This window comes from Micropterus salmoides, unplaced genomic scaffold (assembly GCF_014851395.1).
Source record: "Micropterus salmoides isolate LMB-PRFRI ecotype aquatic unplaced genomic scaffold, ASM1485139v1 Ms_hic_scaffold_12, whole genome shotgun sequence".
NCBI lineage: Eukaryota > Metazoa > Chordata > Actinopteri > Centrarchiformes > Centrarchidae > Micropterus > Micropterus salmoides.
This window is the reverse complement of record NW_024040263.1, coordinates 36,045,622-36,066,018: the sequence shown is the minus strand read 5'-3', so window position 1 is coordinate 36,066,018 and position 20,397 is coordinate 36,045,622. Positions and strand designations below refer to the sequence as shown.

The window sequence follows — 20,397 nt, the reverse complement described above, 5'->3', positions numbered from 1 at the left end:
CGGTCAAAAATGACATCAACAGGGTGCCTATCTTATGGCCCCATGAGGACAGATGTGACGCCATGTTAGTCTTTCATACAGTAAAAGGTGCAGTGTCGTTACTCTTACCGGACAAACAGTGATGTTCTGCTTCCACTGGCTCATGTTAGAGCTGTCCTCTAGTGTGGTACATCTGTGCTGCCTGAAATCCCAGCCACAGTAGGGGTCCCTCGCCTCTAGGCACAGCCTGTAGGGGACAGGAAAGAGGAGGGTGGAGGAAGACTGTGTTGTCAGCAAAGGTAGTAGTTTACGTGCTTATAAATAAACATTTCAGAGTTATAAAAAAGTCTGTTTTACATCTGTATTCTCTGGACAGATGTAACACAGTCACCCTGAAAGAGCAAATAAATAAATAAACTTGTGAAACAAATATGTTTAAAACCACCCCCACCCTCTCAGAAATGTAAAAAATGCATTCAATTCCATAACAAACTCCCTACAGGAGTTATGTATGCGACTACGCTTATACGGACTGTAATACCTGAATTTCAACCATCTCTGGTGGTCAGGAAGAAAGAAAGAAAGTTATTTACACCTAAGAGTTAATTTATTTGGGATTTATTTCTTGGTTCTCGGGCTGAACATAAAGTTGGCTTGTACTTCGACGGCATGGAGTGCAAATCAACATCCTAGATGTAGATTCTAGACACCAAATTCAAAGAACTGTCGTTGCAATGAATGACTATAGACTTGGACCAGAATAGATTCTTGGTACTTTTATACCTAACCCCAAGAAGTTAGTGTTTCATTTTAAATAGAAACACATAAAGTAAAATATAATGAAACAGTGAAATGGCATAGGAGGATGCAGAGATGTCAAAAATAAGCTAATAAACCATAGACAGTGTGTAATGTTCAGACTCAAAAAAAACAGGGCACCACTGTGACTAGACCATATCCAAACACGCTTGTCTCAGACCTACTGTACTACGCATGCATTATTAATAACTCTGAAACTTTTCAATGCATTGTTCCTCCCTCAGCATACAAAGAACACTATACATGGTACATCAACCAAAAAGTGATTACATATTTGTAAGCTCCGCCAGTAAAACAGGCTTAATGACGACTAATTAAATCAAAAGCTTTTAATGACGATGCTAATGTGCAATTTATACTTCTGCGTCAAAATGACGGCATAGCTTCTGCGTAGCCCCCTACGCTACAGTGTCACCTACGGCGTAGGTGACGTGCACCTCCTCAAAAATGTAACTATGCGTTGAGGCGATGTGGGCCGTAAGCTCTGTAATTGGTCGGCTGGGTAGCCTCGCAATGCCTCCGAGCCGACAGGAAGTGCCCGTTCTAGGAAGTAACTTTTATTATCAGACAAAACAGAGGCTGTAACACGGTGGATCACTATATTTGACCGTCACAACCCGTTTCACTATCAGAATGTGATCCATTCGGTCGTAAACATTTGAAAAGACTACACCAGCCGCATGTTTACAATTTTACCCCCATTCACGTTAGCGGAGGGCTAAACCAGAAGTTAGCCTGCTCGGCTGGCAAAAGTCAACACAGTGGACGCTGTAGCGCTACCGCCGACTAGCGTTTGGGGGTGTAATTGCAGAATGACAGACACACCTACACACAAGTATAAATGCCTGGCAATGTGCGTAGCCTACGGCGTAGTTACACATGAAGACCCTACGCAGGAGTATAAATCGGCCTTAAGCCTCCAGAGATGATCTGGTTATGATTCTGCTTCAGGAACGTAGGATGAAGGCATAAACTGAATAACTCCTCTCTCTCAAAGAATCCCCCTTCATGTTCTGCCTCTCCTTCATATGCCCCTTTTGTCTCTTACTGTCTTATCTAACTATCCTCTCTCCATCTCCTCCACAACTCCATCATTACAACACTATAGATTTTCTCTCTCTAACTCCCTCTCCATTCAGCTGAAAGGAGAGATTGCTGTTGTTGTGTTTTTTCTTTCCTGGCACAGAGCTCCATACTTTATTTGAAGAACCCTGTTGTGTTTTAGCCTGGAGGTTGAGGAATCTCCATGTATTGATACAGCTCTCAGTGCCAGGTCTGGGGCTCCGTGGTGAACCCTGGGTCGGCTTTGATACAATAAAGACATTACTGCTTAGGCAGCACATCAGAGTTGACTCGACAGACAAAGAACGGCCAGGGGAAGACAGGAGAGAGAGAGAGGACATGTTTTCTGGGGATCTGTGGCACAGCCGAAGAGAATGACTTCCTTCATGAATGTGACCCATTCACGGCTAATCTTCTTGTGTCATTTTAATAAAGCAACATTATTACAGTGACTCCAGATGCAATCTCCAACACTGATGAAACAATAATCATGGGGTCAGCCACAAACTCACATTTCAGAGAACCTAATAGTTCATTTGAAATGACAGAGGGAGGAACGTGTTGCCATTTTGGATCAAGGTCGACAATATCATATCTGATGGCTTTGATGTGTGTGGATAAGCGGTTGACAATGGATGGATGGATGGATGGATTTCTTCATGTCCCGGGGATTCTTACCACATGAGTGTTGCTGTTTGAACTCCCCGCGAACTTCGGGTAGAGGAGGAGCAATAGCAACTGTTTATAAGAATGTCTATAAGTATGTTTATAAATATAAGCAATTGTCGCCATCATCCTCATTCACCAGCTTTGAACTGGGCTTATTTGAGCTGGGTCGCTCTCACACAGTGTTGTGTGCAGATTGTTCTTGCCTGTAATCCAGTTAAACCTCGCACTATTGCATGGCGCTGCCATATTATTAACCCTTCCACTGCTGTTCCACAGTTCTTCATTTTCAGTCAGCACTCCTGACATACCATTGAGTCTCGACGGACACAGCCGCATCTCCAGCTCCCCCTGGCGGGGTTCAGGTTGTATTTCCCCATGTGCCTGCTCCCTCCATGTCTCTCAGGCAATCTCTGCCTTCTTTTCATCCCTGTGTTCGCAGGCTGCACTCATCTCCCGTGCACACACATCCTTTCATCCCATCATCCCTTCCTCAACCCTTTCTTCTGACGTTTACAGCCATACAGCCTCTGCTCCTTTCTTTCCAAGCAGCCAACGCAGCACTTCAAGAGCCGCTCACAACTCAATGGAGTCTATATGTAATGATTCAGAGGAGCTTAGCTCATGGTTTCACTCCACTTGCCAAACTGTTATAGACTCTGTGGCTCCATTGAAAATCAGGCAATCTAAAACTAAAGCTGAACCTTGGCTGAATGACACTACCCGTGTTGTCAGACATGAGTGCTGTAGGGTTGAGCGCAAATAGAAAAAGGATAAACTGCATGTGTCTTTTCAAATGTTAAGAGACTGCTGGCAGCATTATCAATTATGAAAGAAGCAAAAAGGAAATATTTCGCTGAAATTATTCTGTCAAACTGTAACAAGCCTCGTGTTTTGTTTGAGACTATAGACTCAGCGCTCAATGTCCTGCAAACTGTCTGTTTTGATGCCTCCCATGCTGTGTGTGAAAAATTTCTTCACTTTTTTATTGATAAGGTCACTACCATTAGGGCTCAAATCTCACTTTCTGCTTATGATCCCTCAGTCCCTGTCCTCTTTTCTGCTGTCTTTGACAAGTTTGAACCTGTGACTTTGTCTGTTTTACAGAAGATTGTTCAGGTTCTACAAATGATACTATCCCTCCTCGACTTTTTAAGGAGGTTTTCCCTACTATAGGGCCATCTATTCTTGCAGTTTTAAATAGTAGCCTTTTTTCAGGGGTGGTCCCTGAACTTTTAAACATGCAGTAGTGCAACCTTTAATTAAGAAACCTGGTCTGGATCCTGCAGATCTCGTTAATTTCAGACCTATCTCTAAACTATCCTTTCTGTCAAAAATCCTTGAAAATATAGTTTGCAGTCAATTAATGGCCTTCTTGGATGAGCACAATATTCTTGAAGTCTTCCAATCTGGTTTTAAAACCATACATAGCACAGAATCAGCTCTTCTAAAAGTTAATGAAATCCTTTTAGCTACTGACTCCGGGGATTGTGGTATTATTGTGCTTCTTGATCTGACTGCGGCCTTTGACACAGTGGACCATGAAATCCTGATCTCACGTTTGGAGCGGTGGGTGGGCATCAAGGGCATTGCACTGAAATGGTTCAGGTCCTACTTGGAAGGTAGAACTTTCTGTGTCAGCTGTGGAGATTCTGCTCCTCTCTCTTGTGGGGTCCCATAGGGCTCAATATTAGGCCCTCTTCTCTCTTTATTTGCTCCCACTTAGTTCCATACTTAGGAAGCATGGTATGTCATTCCACTGTTATGCAGACAATAGTCAGATCTATGTGCCTCTTAAAAAGAATGAAACTCTTGGACCATTACTTAAGTGTCTTGATGACATAAAGGCTTGGATGGCTCTTAACTTTTTAAGTCTGAATGAAAGTAAGACAGAAGTGATGTTTTTGGTGGCACTACTGGGATCCCCTCTGCCGATCTGGGTTCCTTGAGTCAGTATATCAAGCCAACAATCACTAACCTTGGGGTTAAAATCGACTCTGACCTTAAACTTGACAGACAGATAAGGTCAGTGGTTAAAACAAGCTTTTTTCAATTGAGGCAACTAGCCAAAATAAAGCCATTTCTTTCTAGGCAGCACTTTGAGACAGTAATCCAGGCCTTTGTCACCACTCGGTTGGATTACTGTAATGCACTGTACGTTGGGGCCAGTGGGTCCTCTGTTGCTTGTCTCCAGGTGGCTCAAAACGCTGCTGCACACGAGCACATTTCCTCCATTTTATCCTCACTCCACTGGCTGCCTATACATCAAAGGATCCATTTTAAGTTTCTTTTATTTGCTTTTAAATGTCTTAATGGTCTTGCCCCACCCTACATCTCTGAGCTGCTACACCCCTATAGACCCACCCGTTCTCTCAGGTCAGCCGATCAGCTGCTCCTAAGTGCGCCCAAAACAAAGCGCAAGTTTAAAGGGGACTGTGCTTTGGCTGTAGCAGCTCCTAAACTGTGGAACGATCTACCTCTGCACATTAGACGGGCATCTTCACTGTCTGTTTTTAAGTCTCTTCTTAAGACCCATCTCTTTTCCCTGGCCTTTGATAACTGAAATTGACATTTCTTGTTTTGGTTGTATTGATTTTATTGTTTTATGTATGGTTGTTATTGTTTTTATTTGTATTTTATGGGTCGTGTGAGCTTTGTATTTAGTGTATTTTATGTATTCATTTATTGCTTTACTGTACGGCACTTTGTGTCCACTTTGGATTTTTAAAGTGCTCTATAAATAAATTTTGATTGATTGATAGTGTCATTCAGAACAGTAGCACAGTGCTTGCACCCCTTACAAAAAGCCAACTTTGAAAGAAAGTGCACTACATTTCTTTCCTGGATAGATTTTCATTTGTTGAAACTGAAGGTGTCAGACAGGGAAGAGTGGTTTTACACAGTGGATTCAAGTGAATGCTGGATGCTATTTTTGGTACTGTTTTCACAGAGGGGGATGAGGAGAAAGTTGAAAGAAAAAGATAAGAAAAAAATATGGAAACAGAAATAACAAAAAGGAGGCAAAGGAGGAAAGACTGAATAAATGATGAGGATTATGTTGAAGAAGATCAAACAAAACAAATCAGGCTTTCTGTAACTCTATTGCCAGCACAATTGTCCCACTGGTGATAGTTACATTTCCACTTAAAGGGCTGTGGTTCACTTTGCTATGTGTGTATGAGTGTATGGTGGTATGTGTGATAAACAGTGACCTGGCAGTAGTCATGAGGCGAAGCAGTTCAGCCCGCCTGCAGCAGAAGTTTAAACCAACATCAGGAAATCTCTTCAGGAAACCACTAAGTGGACATCAAGGAAAACCACTGAACATTAGCATCTCTAAAAACCAATGCATATGACATGTTGCAGTGCAGCTTTTCTTATATTTTAGCATTAGTCCATATGAGACCCCATACCATGGTGGGGACTTCCCTATCTGTCTGTGTGACAGGAGCTTATAGAACCATCCCCATGTTGGGGCTGTGGCTGCCAGCCTGTCAGCAGGCCTCTAGAGCTCACTGCTGCTACGCCTGTATGACCAATCAAAGGAACACTTCACCAGCCAAGCACCGAGAGAGAAAGAGAGAGACGCTGTTCACACTGTGGATGTATTACTGCTCCAGAATGCTGTTACTTTTATTACAGTGTAGCTCAGTGTAATCATTTTGCTCTCTGCCTCGGTCTCCCTCTCTCCATTTCTGTCTATACTGCTTTCTCACCCTCCTCATTTGTTCAGCCTTGATTTGGACCAGCACTATATCATGACCTCCAGCTTGCCTACCAGATGGCTGTGATACTCCAGTTCTCCGTGTTTGCAAGCCCTGAATCGACACTTCTTTAAAGTGGTACTGCTGCAGACGTAGCAACAAATTATGTTAATTTGTTAACTTAAGTTCGGGAGTGGGGCCACGCCTCAACCACACCTCCAATCACCCATCAAGGCTACATATACCGCTCCGCTCAGCCTGCCCCGCTTGTTTCACATCGCTCGATGCAGGACTGAATACAAAACGATCCATGCTCAACAGCATGATCACATTCACGGATCCAGAGATCCAAATCCAAATTAACCCTAACCCTCACCTGATTCAGACATCGATCTATTCGAAACAGGGTAATGTTAAGTTCCAGGCAGACATCAATCAAGTGTCTCAGGGGAGCAGCTTGCAACCCAAGGGCCTCGCTTGCCAGTATCTCCAGTTCTCTAATGAAATATCTCCAACTCCCTGCAGCTCTCAGGCCTCTTCCCCTCAGTCAGCAAGGTCAGGAAATTGAGGACGTCGTGGGAGTCGGCATCAGCACCTCTCTTCCTCTTCCTCCCTTACAAACTACTACGACGGAGCTACTCTTCAAGGTGCTGGACCGTCGCCCGCCTCCAACGATTTCTCAGAGGGAAAGGCATTCCCTTCAACCACAACATAGCCTCCAGCAATACTCAGGCAACAACAAATAACAAGCACTTCCGGTTCTCAGCCAGGGTAGGCCACGGCCAGTGGCGTCACATGAAGTCACAGGGCCTCGACGGACACAGCCGCATCACCAGCTCCCCCTGGCGGGGTTCAGGTTGTATTTCCCCATGTGCCTGCTCCCTCCATGTCTCTCAGGCAATCTCTGCCTTCTTTTCATCCCTGTGTTCGCAGGCTGCACTCATCTCCGGTGCACACACATCCTTTCATCCCATCATCCCTTCCTCAACCCTTTCTTCTGACGTTTACAGCCATACAGCCTCTGCTCCTTTCTTTCCAAGCAGCCAACGCAGCACTTCAAGAGCCGCTCACAACTCAATGGACCTCAATATGTGAGTCGGCGATCCTCAGCTTTCTCCTTCATTTCCAAATGGTCTGTCCTTACCCCAACCTCCCTTCCCCAACACTCAGATGTTTTTTGCTCTGTGTCTCAACAACGTACTCCTTCCATAGCAGTTTCTCTGGCCACGGCAGCACCAGCCACCCAGCCAGTTCTATCAATCCTTTGACCTTCACCTGTCTCTCTTGCTTCATGTCTGAATATTCTCTACAAAATTCAGGCTCTTTGCCCTTGAATTGGATTTTCATTCCATGCCTGTCCCACCGTTTTCAGCCACACATTCAACAAATTTCAGTCGAGAACACCTCACAAACAACCTTTCTCTACAGCTTCGCCCCAAGAACTCTTTCAGCCTACTTTACTGGCGGGAATTGCTTCGAGGCATATTACGCCACATATCAGCCGTCAATCCCCTCTCTGGACGCCACATCAATCCGCAATTTTATCACCTACATGCATTCCAAATAAATACTAATATATGTTTAATAATAATGTAAATGCTCCGTACTTGTATAGCGCCTTTCTAGTCTTTTCGACCACTCAAAGCGCTTTTACACTACATCTGCATTCACCAGTCATACACATTCATACACTGAACCTAAGTGCTCAAACGGAAACTAGCATTCACACTCATTCATACACTGGCGGAACAGCCGCCAGGGGCAAATCGGGGTTCAGTATCTTGCCCAAGGACACTTCGACACGCAACCAGGGGGAGCCAGGGATTGAACCGCCGACGTTCCGATTAACGGCCAACCCGCTCTACCTCCTGAGCCACAGCCGCCCCACAATGATGTAATTATCATTATCACTTAATCTTTCTTTTCACTTAATCTTTCTTTTCTACCATTCAGACTCACTTAGCAGGTATTAACTTCAGTCATCCACTCCAATGTCATCCACCTTTCATTCTGGTGACATGTTCGTCAAGGCTCGCGGAAACAGTAACGTGCTTTACAGCCAGACGCTCACTATTCACTTCAGACCTTTTCAGCCTCTGCATCCTTCCATACGTTAAGGATACATGTCCCCAGCAATTAACTTAACTCTAGATCCATGTTCCTGCCGGCTTTATCTAACTAGGCAATCTTCGCTACCACGTTCATCTGGATTTAGTAGCAATCAGAAGCCGTTGCCAAGGTCACAGCAGCGTTTTGCTGTCTGTTCCAACAAGCACAATGATCCCCGCGGATCCTAACATGTAGCCCAGCTACACAGGAGGGGTGTTATGATTTGGTTTTGTGCTGTTGTTGTCATGGTTTAGAGTTTTGTAGTCTACTTTATTTTGTTCATTCATTTTAAGTTTTCTTAGTAACTGTCTTGTCTCTCATCTTAGTTCTTAGTCCTATGCTTTAGTTCATGTTTAGTGTTTTCCTTATCTGTGTACTTCTGTGTTTTCTCATTACGGTCTGTCTTAGTCCCCAGTCTTATATCTCCATGTTTTAGTGTAGTCTTGTCTCCTGTTTGGTCCCGTCTCTGTCGGTGTCCTGATTTTTCTGTCTTTCCATGTTTTGTGTTTTACTTTGGTAGATCTGTCCTTGTGCATCTTATGTTGAGCGTTCAGCCTTGTGCTTTGTTTCCCTTTGTTCTGGACTACTCCCTGTGGATTACCTTTTGTTTGGACTTTGCCTCGAGCTCCACGTAAGCCTATTTCAGTTTAGTTAAGTAAGAGTTAATAAATCACCTTTTGAACTGCATCCTCCTCTCGCTTCGCCTTTTGGTCTGCATTTGGGTCCTCACCTCAGTCTGCACTCAGCCTACCTGTGACAAGGTGGGCTGCTCCCTGTCCGAAAAGGCTTATACACACACACACACACACACACACACACACACAAACGCTAAAACATATGGCCACGTGCGCGGAAGCTTTTAAACACCGACAGAGAACAGAAAGAGCAATGCGGACACGGTGGATGTGCCAATCGTCCTACGTGCTAGATTAATTAATTAATTAATGCCGCAAGGCATCACCACAACACCTAATTAATTAATTAATTAATTACTAATCTTGCTACATTGTTGTTTTACATTGCTGTTGCTGGACAAGCGGATAATTAACGGCAGGCCAAACAGCCCTCAGGCCACCAGTAATCCTGACCCTCTGGGCAGCAATCCGCTAGTCCCTCTATCTCTCTTTTACTCAAGTTTCGAAGAAGTAAACGGATCAGCTAGGTGTCCCCTGCTGATCATCCCAGAAATACTGCTTATTCGCAACAATCTTAGAGAAGAACAAAGAGAAGTTACAGCTACCATGTACATTTCACTAATCAGGCAGCTGGACGTACCCCGCAATTTAACCCGGGGACATACTGGAGCGCTCTCAAATCTTCATTATTCCGTCACATCATTCAGCTCATACATCCCTCTCTTGCAAGTCACGTAGCATCTCACATTATCCCTAGGCTCGCAGACTCATGTCCTTCTGTTAATGTCCCCAGACTAAAGGGCACGATGGTCTGCATTAATTCAACACTGGGGCCTCACTGCATTGCAGGCTCTATGTTTCTGCTTTTTCGCATAGCAGCATTATTCAATCACACCAGCAGACTGACCAGAACTGCACCTTGGTATATCATTTATGTGTCGCAGTCCTTCCAGACACTCCTCACGCATGCCACGATCTCATTAGAGTCCAGCCTTCCTTCGTCAGCAGTTACAAACTTACCTCGTCGTCATAGCCACCATCCTTGTGGGTTTTAAGGGTCTAGTGAGTCCACACTCATCCACCCAGATAACACTACAGTCATAGAGATTCCACAAGGTCAATCCCATTCTTCCGTCAGCACCTCACTCCTTCGCAGACTCATGAATATCGCTATATATCGGTTCATCCTCAGGGCAGCTGACATTCCTGCCACCACAGCACCATCAGCAAACCATCGTCGACACTGGGCCACAGAATCATCCTTTACCAGTCTCACTCTTTCAGCCACGTCATACCACAGCTAACAAACCTCTCTGACGCGTCACCAGAAGCCATCCTCTACAGCATCTGCCCAAGCTTCTCCCAATTTAATTCAATTCAAATCAGCCTTATTGGCACGAACGTATAACAACAATTTTGCCAAGCTACAAAGCTGTCAACATACCTAACTGCTGAAATTGCTTCAAAACATTACGTCACCTTTCATCGGTCATTCTCCTTTCAGGACCTCAAGTCCAACTGCAATTTCAGCACAAACGCTGTCAGTCCAATTCCGTTCCTCCGCTATAACACGCTAACCAAGGCTTGAGGAACTCGAACCTGATCTTAATCGGACTCTTTTGGGGGCTTACCCCTACACTGAGTATGTCTGCCCGGTCTTCTGTACACCCTCTCAGACCAGCCTATCAGACGACATCCTTCTTCCACCATCACCCTTCCCTTCTATAAATCCATCCTCCTTAATCCATGCATTCCATATTTGCATGTACCTCTAAATCACACATTGTTGTGGCGTGGTCCTTGCTTGTGAAATTAAGTTGATTTGTTAAGTTCAGTTCAGGAGCAGGGGGCCACGCCTCAACCACACCTCCAATCACCCATCAAGGCTACATATATCGCACCGCACCGCCTGCCCCGCTTGTTTCAGATTGCTGGATGCAAGACAGACAATGATCCACACTCAACAGCACACTGTTGTATCCAGTGGTCCCTCTCCTCCGTTTGCCTTTTGTCCTCTGCTGTTTCCCCCATCCTATTGTGTCCGTCTGTCTGTTTTTTCCCTAGTGTGTCCGTTTTGGTTGCAGGTGGGCATGGTTCTCTCTCCTGCGCCTCATTCCAATCAACTACCCGTTATCTACCCCCAGTCCAGCACGCCAGTATTCACCAGATCGACCGTGGTACACACCTTGGCCCGTTTTTTCATGAGCAACTAGTTTTCGTGACTTCCCGTTGCTTATGCTAACCTTGTCTGTTCTCCCTCGTCCATACAGAGCCACCCAAACCTGCCTGCCCGCCTGCCCACCTGTGCACCACTCGCCATTCCAGCCTCACCAGCTGCTCTGTATTTCCCCATCTGGACCTGGATCATTCCCCCTGCTCCTCCCGAGAACCCTACTGAACTGTATAATAAAGTCCCCCATTGCTCTCTACTGAACTGTTGTCTCTGTCGTGCCTTAGTCCTGTTTACGTGCTCGTAACACACACGCTTAACAGCACGCTTGTTTCAGATCGCTCGACCCACCCTCCCTTTCCCTTCCCTTCATCCATTCATCCCTACACACATCAACTCATCCTCTGTTCCCTCCATCTTCTTCTCTCTTCCCTGCTCCTCTCATCCCTTCACCCCCCATCCCCACTTCCCTCATCCCTTCATCCCTTCCTATTCAATCAGGGCACAGCTCTCATGTCTCATCTAGGTACCGTCCGGGGAGCTTGAAATAAGCTCGGGCGAAAACACTTCCGAGACGGAACCCCCACACTGAGTCTCTCTGCCCGGTCTTCTGTCCACTCTCTCAGACCAGCCTATCAGACGTCATCCTTCTTCCACCATCTCCATTCCCGTCTATATGCATTCGATCCTCCACAATCCATGTATTCCATATTTGCATGTACCTCTAAATCACGCATTGTTGTGGCGTGGTCCTTGCTAGTGAATGGGCACAGTGGGACCAGGTCCAGGAGCTGTGAAATGGTGTGCCCAATCATTTTTATGGAGGGGATTGAAGAGGCTGTTCTCTGACGGTCATGACAAGCATCTCAGAGAAAAACTTGCCATTCAGCGAGCCCTCTTGACAGATTCCCGCTGTGTTCCTCCAGATCAGCCACCTTATATTTCATATATAGGCAGGAACAAATGCCATCCAGGCCCATAACACACCCAGTTAAATACACCATTCATGGCCCGCCCACCCTGAGCCATGGTTCTGCTCGAGGTTTCTGCCTCTTAAAAGGAAGTTTTTCCTTGCCTCTGTTGCCTAGTGCTGCTCTTGGTGGGAACTGTTGGGCTTCTGTAAATATCATCACAGAGTACGGTCTAGACCTGCTCTTTTATGAAAAGCGCTGTGAGATAACTGTTGTTGTGATTTGGCGCTATATAAATAAAATTGAATTGAATTGAAATTGAATGGCCATTTACCCTAATGAGAGTTCCATCTAATTTAGCTCAAAGAGCCCTAAAGATGACTTGAATTCAGCAACAAGTGCTAACTTGTGCTGCTCAAGCAGGGTAGTGATAGAAGCAAAAATGTGCCTTGTCAAATTCTTCTTTTTGAAAGTTTTTCCTTGCCTAAGTACTCATTGTTTAAGATACAAGTACTCTTGCATTTCTGGTATTACACTGGCGGAGCTGGTTAAATACAATGACTGACAAAGTGATAGAGCAAAGGCTCAGCAAAGTTATAACCTACCTCTCTGGCATGGAATATGCAAGGCCGAAGTGCTCTGTGGTGGGTAATTAAACCTGCTGAGAAGATCATTGGTACCCATCTCCCGAGCATCAGTGATATCGGTGAAGTGAGATGCCTGCACAGAGCCCAAAGGATACTAAAGGACAGTACCCACCCAGACACAGCCTGTTCACCCTGCTGCCTTCTGGGAAGAGATATGGAAGTTTCTGCTGCCACACCACCAGACTGCAGAGCAGCATTTCCCCCCAAGCTATCAAACTCTAATTCATCCTCAGCACTGCTCCACTGAACATTGAATATTCTTTATTTCTGTTTAACATTTTTAGAACTGCTTCTGTATTAATGTATATTGTCTCCTATGTAGCAGAGGGGAGTTACAAAGCTCATTTCATCATATAACCTGTTATATTGTAACAATAAATGTACCTACCTACCACTATCTCGGCTAATTGCTCCTTCTGCTCTGAGGATGTGTGTGTGGTTTCCTCTAAGTTGCACAAACAGCAGTACAACAAGCAGCTCAGTGCGTTTGAAAGACTGCAAGAGTGAATGTGTTATGAGTTGTATTTTTTCCCCTGTGGGTTTTTGGGTTTTGCCGTTGTTTCATGTGTCCTTCTGTTTTGCCTCTGTTTCTCTCGTTTAGTTCATGTTTAGTGTTATTCCTGGTCTGCACACTTCTGTATCATTTTGTCCATGTTTGTGCTGTTATCTGTTTAATCTTAGTTCAGTCTGTTTTCCCTGTTAGTTGTAGTTTATTGGTATATTTGTGATCTGTCTGCTTGTGTTCTGGATCAGTAATTTATATTCTGTTTCTTCCTGGTTATTAGGTTCCCTATGGTTTTATTGGTGTCTCTCTGTTTTCCCTGCTGTCTCTCTGTGTCTCGTTAGCCTCATGTCTCTCACCTGTGTTGCTCCCGCCCTAGTCATTATCCCTGGTATACAGGTGCTGGTCATATAATTAGAATATCATCAAAAAGTTGATTTATTTCAGTAATTCCATTCAAAAAGTGAAACTTGGATATTATATTCATTCATTACACACAGACTGATATATTTCAAATGTTTATTTCATTTAATTGTGATGATTAAAACTGACAACTAATGAAAATCCTAAATTCAGTATCTCCGACAATTAGAATATTACTTAAGACCAATCCAAAAAAAAGGATTTTTAGAAATGAAAAGTATGAACATGAAAAGTATGAGCATGTACGGCACTCAATACTTAGTTGGGGCTCCTTTTGCCTGAATTACTGCAGCAATGTGGCGTGGCATGGAGTCCATCAGTCTGTGGCACTGCTCAGGTGTTATGAGAGCCCAGGTTGCTCTGATAGTGGCCTTCAGCTCTTCTGCATTGTTGGGTCTGGCGTATCGCATCTTCCTCTTCACGATACCCCATAGATTTTCTATAGGGTTAAGGTCAGGCCAGTTTGCTGGCCAATTAAGAACAGGGGAGACCATGGTCCTTAAACCAGGTACTGGTAGCTTTGGCACTGTGTGCAGGTGCCAAGTCCTGTTGGAAAATGAAATCTGCATCTCCATAAAGTTGGTCAGCAGCAGGAAGCATGAAGTGCTCTAAAACTTCCTGGTAGACGGCTGCGTTGACCTTGGACGTCAGAAAACACAGTGGACCAACACCAGCAGATGACATGGCACCCCAAACCATCACTGACTGTGGAAACTTTACACTGGACTTCAAGCAACGTGGATTCTGTGGCTCTCCTCTCTTCCTCCAGACTCTGGGACCTTGATTTCCAAAGGAAATGCAAAATTTACTTTCATCAGAGAACAGAACTTTGGACCACTCAGCAGCAGTCCAGTCCTTTTTGTCTTTAGCCCAGGCGAGACGCTTCTGACGTTGTGTCTTGTTCAAGAGTGGCTTGACACAAGGAATGCGACAGCTGAAACCCATGTCTTGCATACGTCTGTGCGTGGTGGTTCTTGAAGCACTGACTCCAGCTGCAGTCCACTCTTTGTGAATCTCCCCCACATTTTTTTATCATAGGTGCAACATTTTATTCAGTGTTGCCACTGGTGGCTAAAAGCTATACTGCAAGAATACTGATGAAGCAGCATACACTGTTGTAAAACATCTTCTGACCACAAGTGGCAGTACTGACTCCAGCGGATGAACGAGGAAGAAATATTAAGCCATCACTCAAGTGAAAGGCTATGTGACGGTATAACATGCACTTAGATGGGACTTACGGTGTGTTCACAAGGAAAGCGAATCGAATATTCACCTTGAGTTACATTCATAAGTTTGACCGCTGGATTATTTGCATTTACTTGAGCATTATCACAACCCATGAATGTTTGGGTTATGTAACATAATCTGGTTTACAGTGGTATAAACCCAAAATTAAGCTGATTACTTTGTCATGTCTGTCCACAAGACGACAAGCAATTTTTAAAACAGGTTAAGAAGCGAGAGTGAAGATTAACCCAGGAACAGCTCCGGATCTGTGAAGAATCCGATGTCTGCAAAGTCCTGCAATGCAGGAAAATTTTGCTCAAGGTGAAGATTTCAACTTGCACTTTATTTGTGTTGCCCAATTTGTAAAGGACCAATGGTAAGAACGAGCCATACGTTTGTATGTATTATGGTAATCTTTCAAATAAAATCTGGTGAGTTTGCAACTGTAGTAGTATTAAGTCTGTGGAAAGTCCATAAAAACTCCTTTGATTTGATGAATTGTGGATATAGACATCCCTGGGTGTCTACTAACATCACAGTTAGGTGCCTATAATGTTGACAACCCTGCTGAATTCAGCCAGTTTTTTAATAACTTTAATGTCATATTTTCTTTCTTTACACCTGCTTGATAGATTTGTTTTTTCCACCTTATAAGTTCTTAGTTTGTATTGTCAACATTCTCTCTGAGATTTTATGAATGGCCTAGTTACAGTTAGGTTAAGGTTCCCATTGACCTGGATCAAAATTCCCACTAGGTGTGGAGATTCTCTGCATGAACTCACGTCTCAGTTTTGTAGGTGGAGCACCTCTCCAGCGGGATCTTCAGGACTTGGTTGTTGAGCCCAACAAAGAGCGACCTGTCGCTGTGCAGGATTTGCAGGCTTAGGATTGGTTCGCGCACCCCTGGTGGGAGAAGCTCCATCTCCTCCAAATAACAGCCTTGTAGATTCTTATTAGGTGTAGCCAGTGCCTTTAAGATGGTGCCATATTCTGATTGGACAAGAAGAACTTTTCAGAAATATCAGAAAGCTCTTGTATAGAGACAAATTAAAATGCACATTTTTGCTTGATATTTCTTTTTCAAATGAGAAATGTTTCTACTTAATATAAGTGAGGTGTGTGAAAATAAGTTAGGTTGCTCCTTTCTTCTCCTTTACTAACCTGTGCTGATGTACATAACATGGTAGAGGCTGTCCATGCCCTGAACACTGTCCACAACCAAGTTGGAGAAGCGAACGTCATCCTGCACGAGCACCGGATCAACAGACTCTGGCTGGACCACGTCATTCATTAGATAAAGCCGTTGGGCATCCTGTAGGCTGCGCTCCGTCAAACCCTTGTCAGGACCTCCGTCATCTATAGTACCACACTGAAGATGAAAGGCGATGGGGTGAGAGAAGAGAGAAGGGTGAGGTGTAAGAAGAGAATATGAAAATGTGTGATGGAAAAATGAAAAAGGCAGGCAGAAAGAACACAACAAAGGAAGAAAAAACAAACAGTGCACCTCACTCACTCATTGTACTTACTATATCAATACACTGTGTCTGGCTAGATTGTTTCAATTCTTCATTCTCTTCTCAGTAATTGTACCTTTTTCAGCTGAGCAAAACAACAGTGTGATTGTGATGTGACAACAGAGCAATTTAATGAGACACTGCAGAAAAACAAATATAAAATGACAGCCTTCTGAAAGCTTTGTTGAGAGATTGATTTGTTCATAGATTGCATTTCTGGATTTCTTTGGAGCTATAGACAGTTATGGAAGTATAACAATGTTTTTTCAATTTTAGTAGGTAACTGATATCTATATTATTAGATATCCGAAATCTAAATTTTTCATACTTTTTTCTTGTGAAATAATGACGAATCTTGCAGATTCTTACAGTACTACACTGCGCTTTGTTACCTTTAATATGTTATTTAGTGATAATCAGAACATGTAATAAGTTCCACAGAAAGTAAAATAATTATTAGTTTGGGAATCTGAGTTTTGGGATACACTCTGTTCACAGGCATTTCTGCCCATAGACACTAACCTGTGCAGTTAGCTGGCCATTTAATTTTTTTGTTGTTGATATCAGTCTGTAAGGTAACCATAGTGGTTTTAGATACTTGCATAGAGATGGTTCAGTTTTGCTAATTTAAAAATAAACATAATTTAGAGAGTTTTCATTTGAATGATACAGCCTGGGGGCAAAACCTGTCTGAGAAGACGTGTTCTTGGAAAACACAATCCTTTCTCCTGAAGTAACAAGGAAATGTGTTTATTGGGATTTAGGCTTGTTTTTACTTGGTTCTGAATTTGATCATCTGTATGCAGAAAAACTGCAGCAATTATTAAAAGTGGTAAGCATTCTTCCTGTTTATGCTTAAAAGAAATTGACTTAACGACTCAGTGTTGCTTGCTCTGTTTCTTAGTACAAGAAACATCTTGGCAAAATATGCCGTTTTTCCATTACCAGTGCCAGCTCAACTCGCCTTGCCTCGCCTCTACTCGACTCGGTTTGGCCGCGCTCCGTTTTCCATTGCAGATTCTACCCAGAGATAGCACCCCTCAATGTAGCTGGTCGTCATAGCGACGCCACACACAACTGCCACAATGTAATGTTCAATGCAACACACACACCAGCGACCCACACAGCTTTCTCTTGATTTAAGTTAAAACGTTTCAACATTCCTCAGAATGTGAAGACAGATAAGCGGTATGAAAACCTTCCAGCTGTGTTTTCCTCTGCCGTTGTTGCTGTAGCGGTCTGTGTGACGGCGGGAGCAGAGGGCTCTGTGAGTGGGCGGCTGGCCGGCCTCACGTGCTCCTCCCGCGGGTCACAGCAGGCTTCTCCCGCAGCCACTTGCAGAGCTCCTCAACTCCAAAAACATTCAAGCACATTTTTGTTCCGCCATCACTTCTCGTAAAACTGTCAATATTCGAAATGTACACAGCTGATTTCTCACCTCAAAACTTCGTATGAAAACTGTAAAATATAAAACTTTTTGCTGCTGGTCTCTTTCTGGCGCACACAATGATGATGCAGTGAATAGTGAATATTCTCTCTGACCAATCAGCAGTCTGTCGTGTTTTCACGTCACATTTTAGTATCCCTCAGCTCGCTTGGAACCTCAGTGAAGGTGATACGAAAAAAAGTACCTGGAAGCAGGTAGAGGTACAACTTTTCCGCAATGGAAAACCAAAAAAAGGAGTAGAGTCCAGTCAAGCTGGTACTATGCAGTGGAAAAGGAGCTATATGGTGGTTTTGTCACAGATGGCCAACTTAATTGTGTTCAGAATAATGTGGATTGATTTAGGATTAGACTAGTCTGGATGTGGTTAAGTGGTTAAACTAACCTGGAAGTTGTGGATGGGGTTGGGCGTGGGAAGCCAGGTAGAGCGAGGGTTCTCTTGGGAGCGGAAGGGCCCGTTGAAGGCCTTGGTGATGGCGCTCAGATTGAAGGCACACACCGCAGATGCTGCAATAGTGTTGCTTTATAGAGAGATGGATAGGAATGACATGACAGCAAAGGGAAGATAGCAGGGAGCAGAAAATGGCAGAGGGAGAAAATGAGAGGATGGGGGCAGCATTAACAGCAGTAACCATGGATGCAAGGACAACAATCACTGGATTACTTTTGAAACAGAAGACAGAGCATGAATTTGATGATGAAAAGGCAGATTGGAAGTTACAAGGAGAAACTGCATGAAAGCTCATTCTTGACCTTTGGGAATAGTATATGGTGAAGACAATCTAAGCTCAAAAGGTCCACTTACTAGTTAGTTTAAGCTTTATCTTCACCCACATTAAAGAAGAGGCTTTCACTAGAATGTTGGGATATAAACTGATCGTATGACCTCCGCACATTCTGGTTTGGCTGATTTATCACACAAAATGCATCAAAAATCTTGCATGCTTAATAGAAATAAAAATAAAAACATATGTCTTTATTCCTTTTCTAATATCCTTATTTTTACCTTGAAGGTGTTTCTAAGCCGCTTAAGAGATCTATGATTACATTTACATTACATCTTTTGAATACTACTTTCTTTCAGCAATCCAGTTGTGGATTGTGAGAAAACTAATGTGCTCTGTTATTGCCAGAGGTTGGAAAAGTGATGCGCATCTAAACAATGAGGAAGGCCATGCAGGTGGCTCATTGACTGACTTGCAGCCTGCATAAGAGAACAGTCTCCAGACCTCTGTAAAAGAACTTTTCCTTCTTCTTTTTTTCAATGGCTCTGATGGAGACAACAGTGACAAGGAGGCTGAGACTAGGAGTGTGATGTAGAGTGAGTGCTGTGGTAAACCGGCGGTAACCAATCCCCAACTGTAGGAAACCAAATGCAAAGCGAGCAGAGCGGCAGTTAAAAGCTTTGGTTGTACAACAGAGAATTGAGAAGATAGATAGATAGGCGCTACAGAATGAGGTGGTCCATTTCTAAAAATAAATAAAATAAATAGGCCTCCAATTCGACAACCACATGTTAAAACGAAACATCTAACGATGTTCATCATAAAACAATATAGCAATAATAGACTGCAACACAGGGGAACATTTCCATAACAATCACCATCACTTCAACAACATCATCAACATCAGTACTATACATGTTATAACAACCCCATCACTATTTAATTATTTAACTCTATCTACTTCTCCGGACTGAGTTTAGAAAAGAGATGGCAGTCGGAACGAATGAGTGCCTGTATCTATTGCTCTTTACTGGGGGTAATCTGAAACTCCAAATGAAGGGGGTGGGAGCTATCAGCAATAACTGATTTGACCTTCCTAACTACCTGTCTATTATACAGGTCAGTGAGGCTACACTGCTGGACACCTAAAATTTTACTGCTGACCTTCACTATATTGGAAAGAGCAGTTTTTGGCCTTAACAGTGAGATTACCATACCAGCAAATTACAGAGAATGTTAATACAGACTCAGTGTATGATTTATAAAAAAGGGTCATGAGGGTCTTATCATCATGAAACTTTGACAGTTTGCGAAGGCAAAACAGTCTTTGTTGGCCTTTTTTGCAGAGCATCTCAGTGTTGGAATTAAAATTCAATTTATTGTCAATCAAACTGCTGAGATACTTATATGTTTCTACGAATCACACCATCTGCCCATTGATGGTAGTGTTCTGAGGAGTTGATAATGTGACGTACGGACATTCCAGAGGTTGCTGACGTACTGCGGTAAGCGTGTCGACTCATTTCCGTTTCCGGTGCTTGTGTGTTGGTACCGTGTTGTGCTGCTCTCGCTAAATACCAGTTACATTTGTTAGATTACAGCGGCCAACTGTCCGCTAAACACTTATTCTTACAGTAATTTTGCCTAAGCACTCACAGTTCTTTCCATCTTTTAGTGACTGCTGTTCAATCTCATAGTTGTTCTAAAGTTTTGGTAGCTGACGCTACAGTACTTTAGCTTAGCCGTTAACGACTTTAGCTTAGCAGCTAGCGATGGCTTCTCCTTCTCCCTCTCTCTCTCCTACTTTCTCCTGCTCGGTGTGTCAGATGTTCAGTTACTCCTCTGCAGATCATTGGC

The 20,397-nt window shown here is 43.7% G+C and overlaps 1 protein-coding gene across 7 annotated transcripts in view; it reads right to left on the bottom strand.

The window, feature by feature from the left end:
• Window positions 1-20,397, bottom strand: part of LOC119899909 (semaphorin-5B-like) — a 149,617-nt gene that overhangs the window by 39,028 nt on the left and 90,192 nt on the right. For all 7 annotated transcript variants that reach the window (XM_038714740.1, XM_038714742.1, XM_038714741.1 and 4 more), the window contains exons 8-11: window positions 18,201-18,336; window positions 16,019-16,226; window positions 15,640-15,847; window positions 109-226 (exon numbers count right to left, since the gene is read on the bottom strand). In XM_038714740.1, the coding sequence (XP_038570668.1) occupies window positions 109-226; window positions 15,640-15,847; window positions 16,019-16,226; window positions 18,201-18,336 (670 nt within the window). The remainder of the gene's footprint in view (window positions 1-108; window positions 227-15,639; window positions 15,848-16,018; window positions 16,227-18,200; window positions 18,337-20,397) is intronic.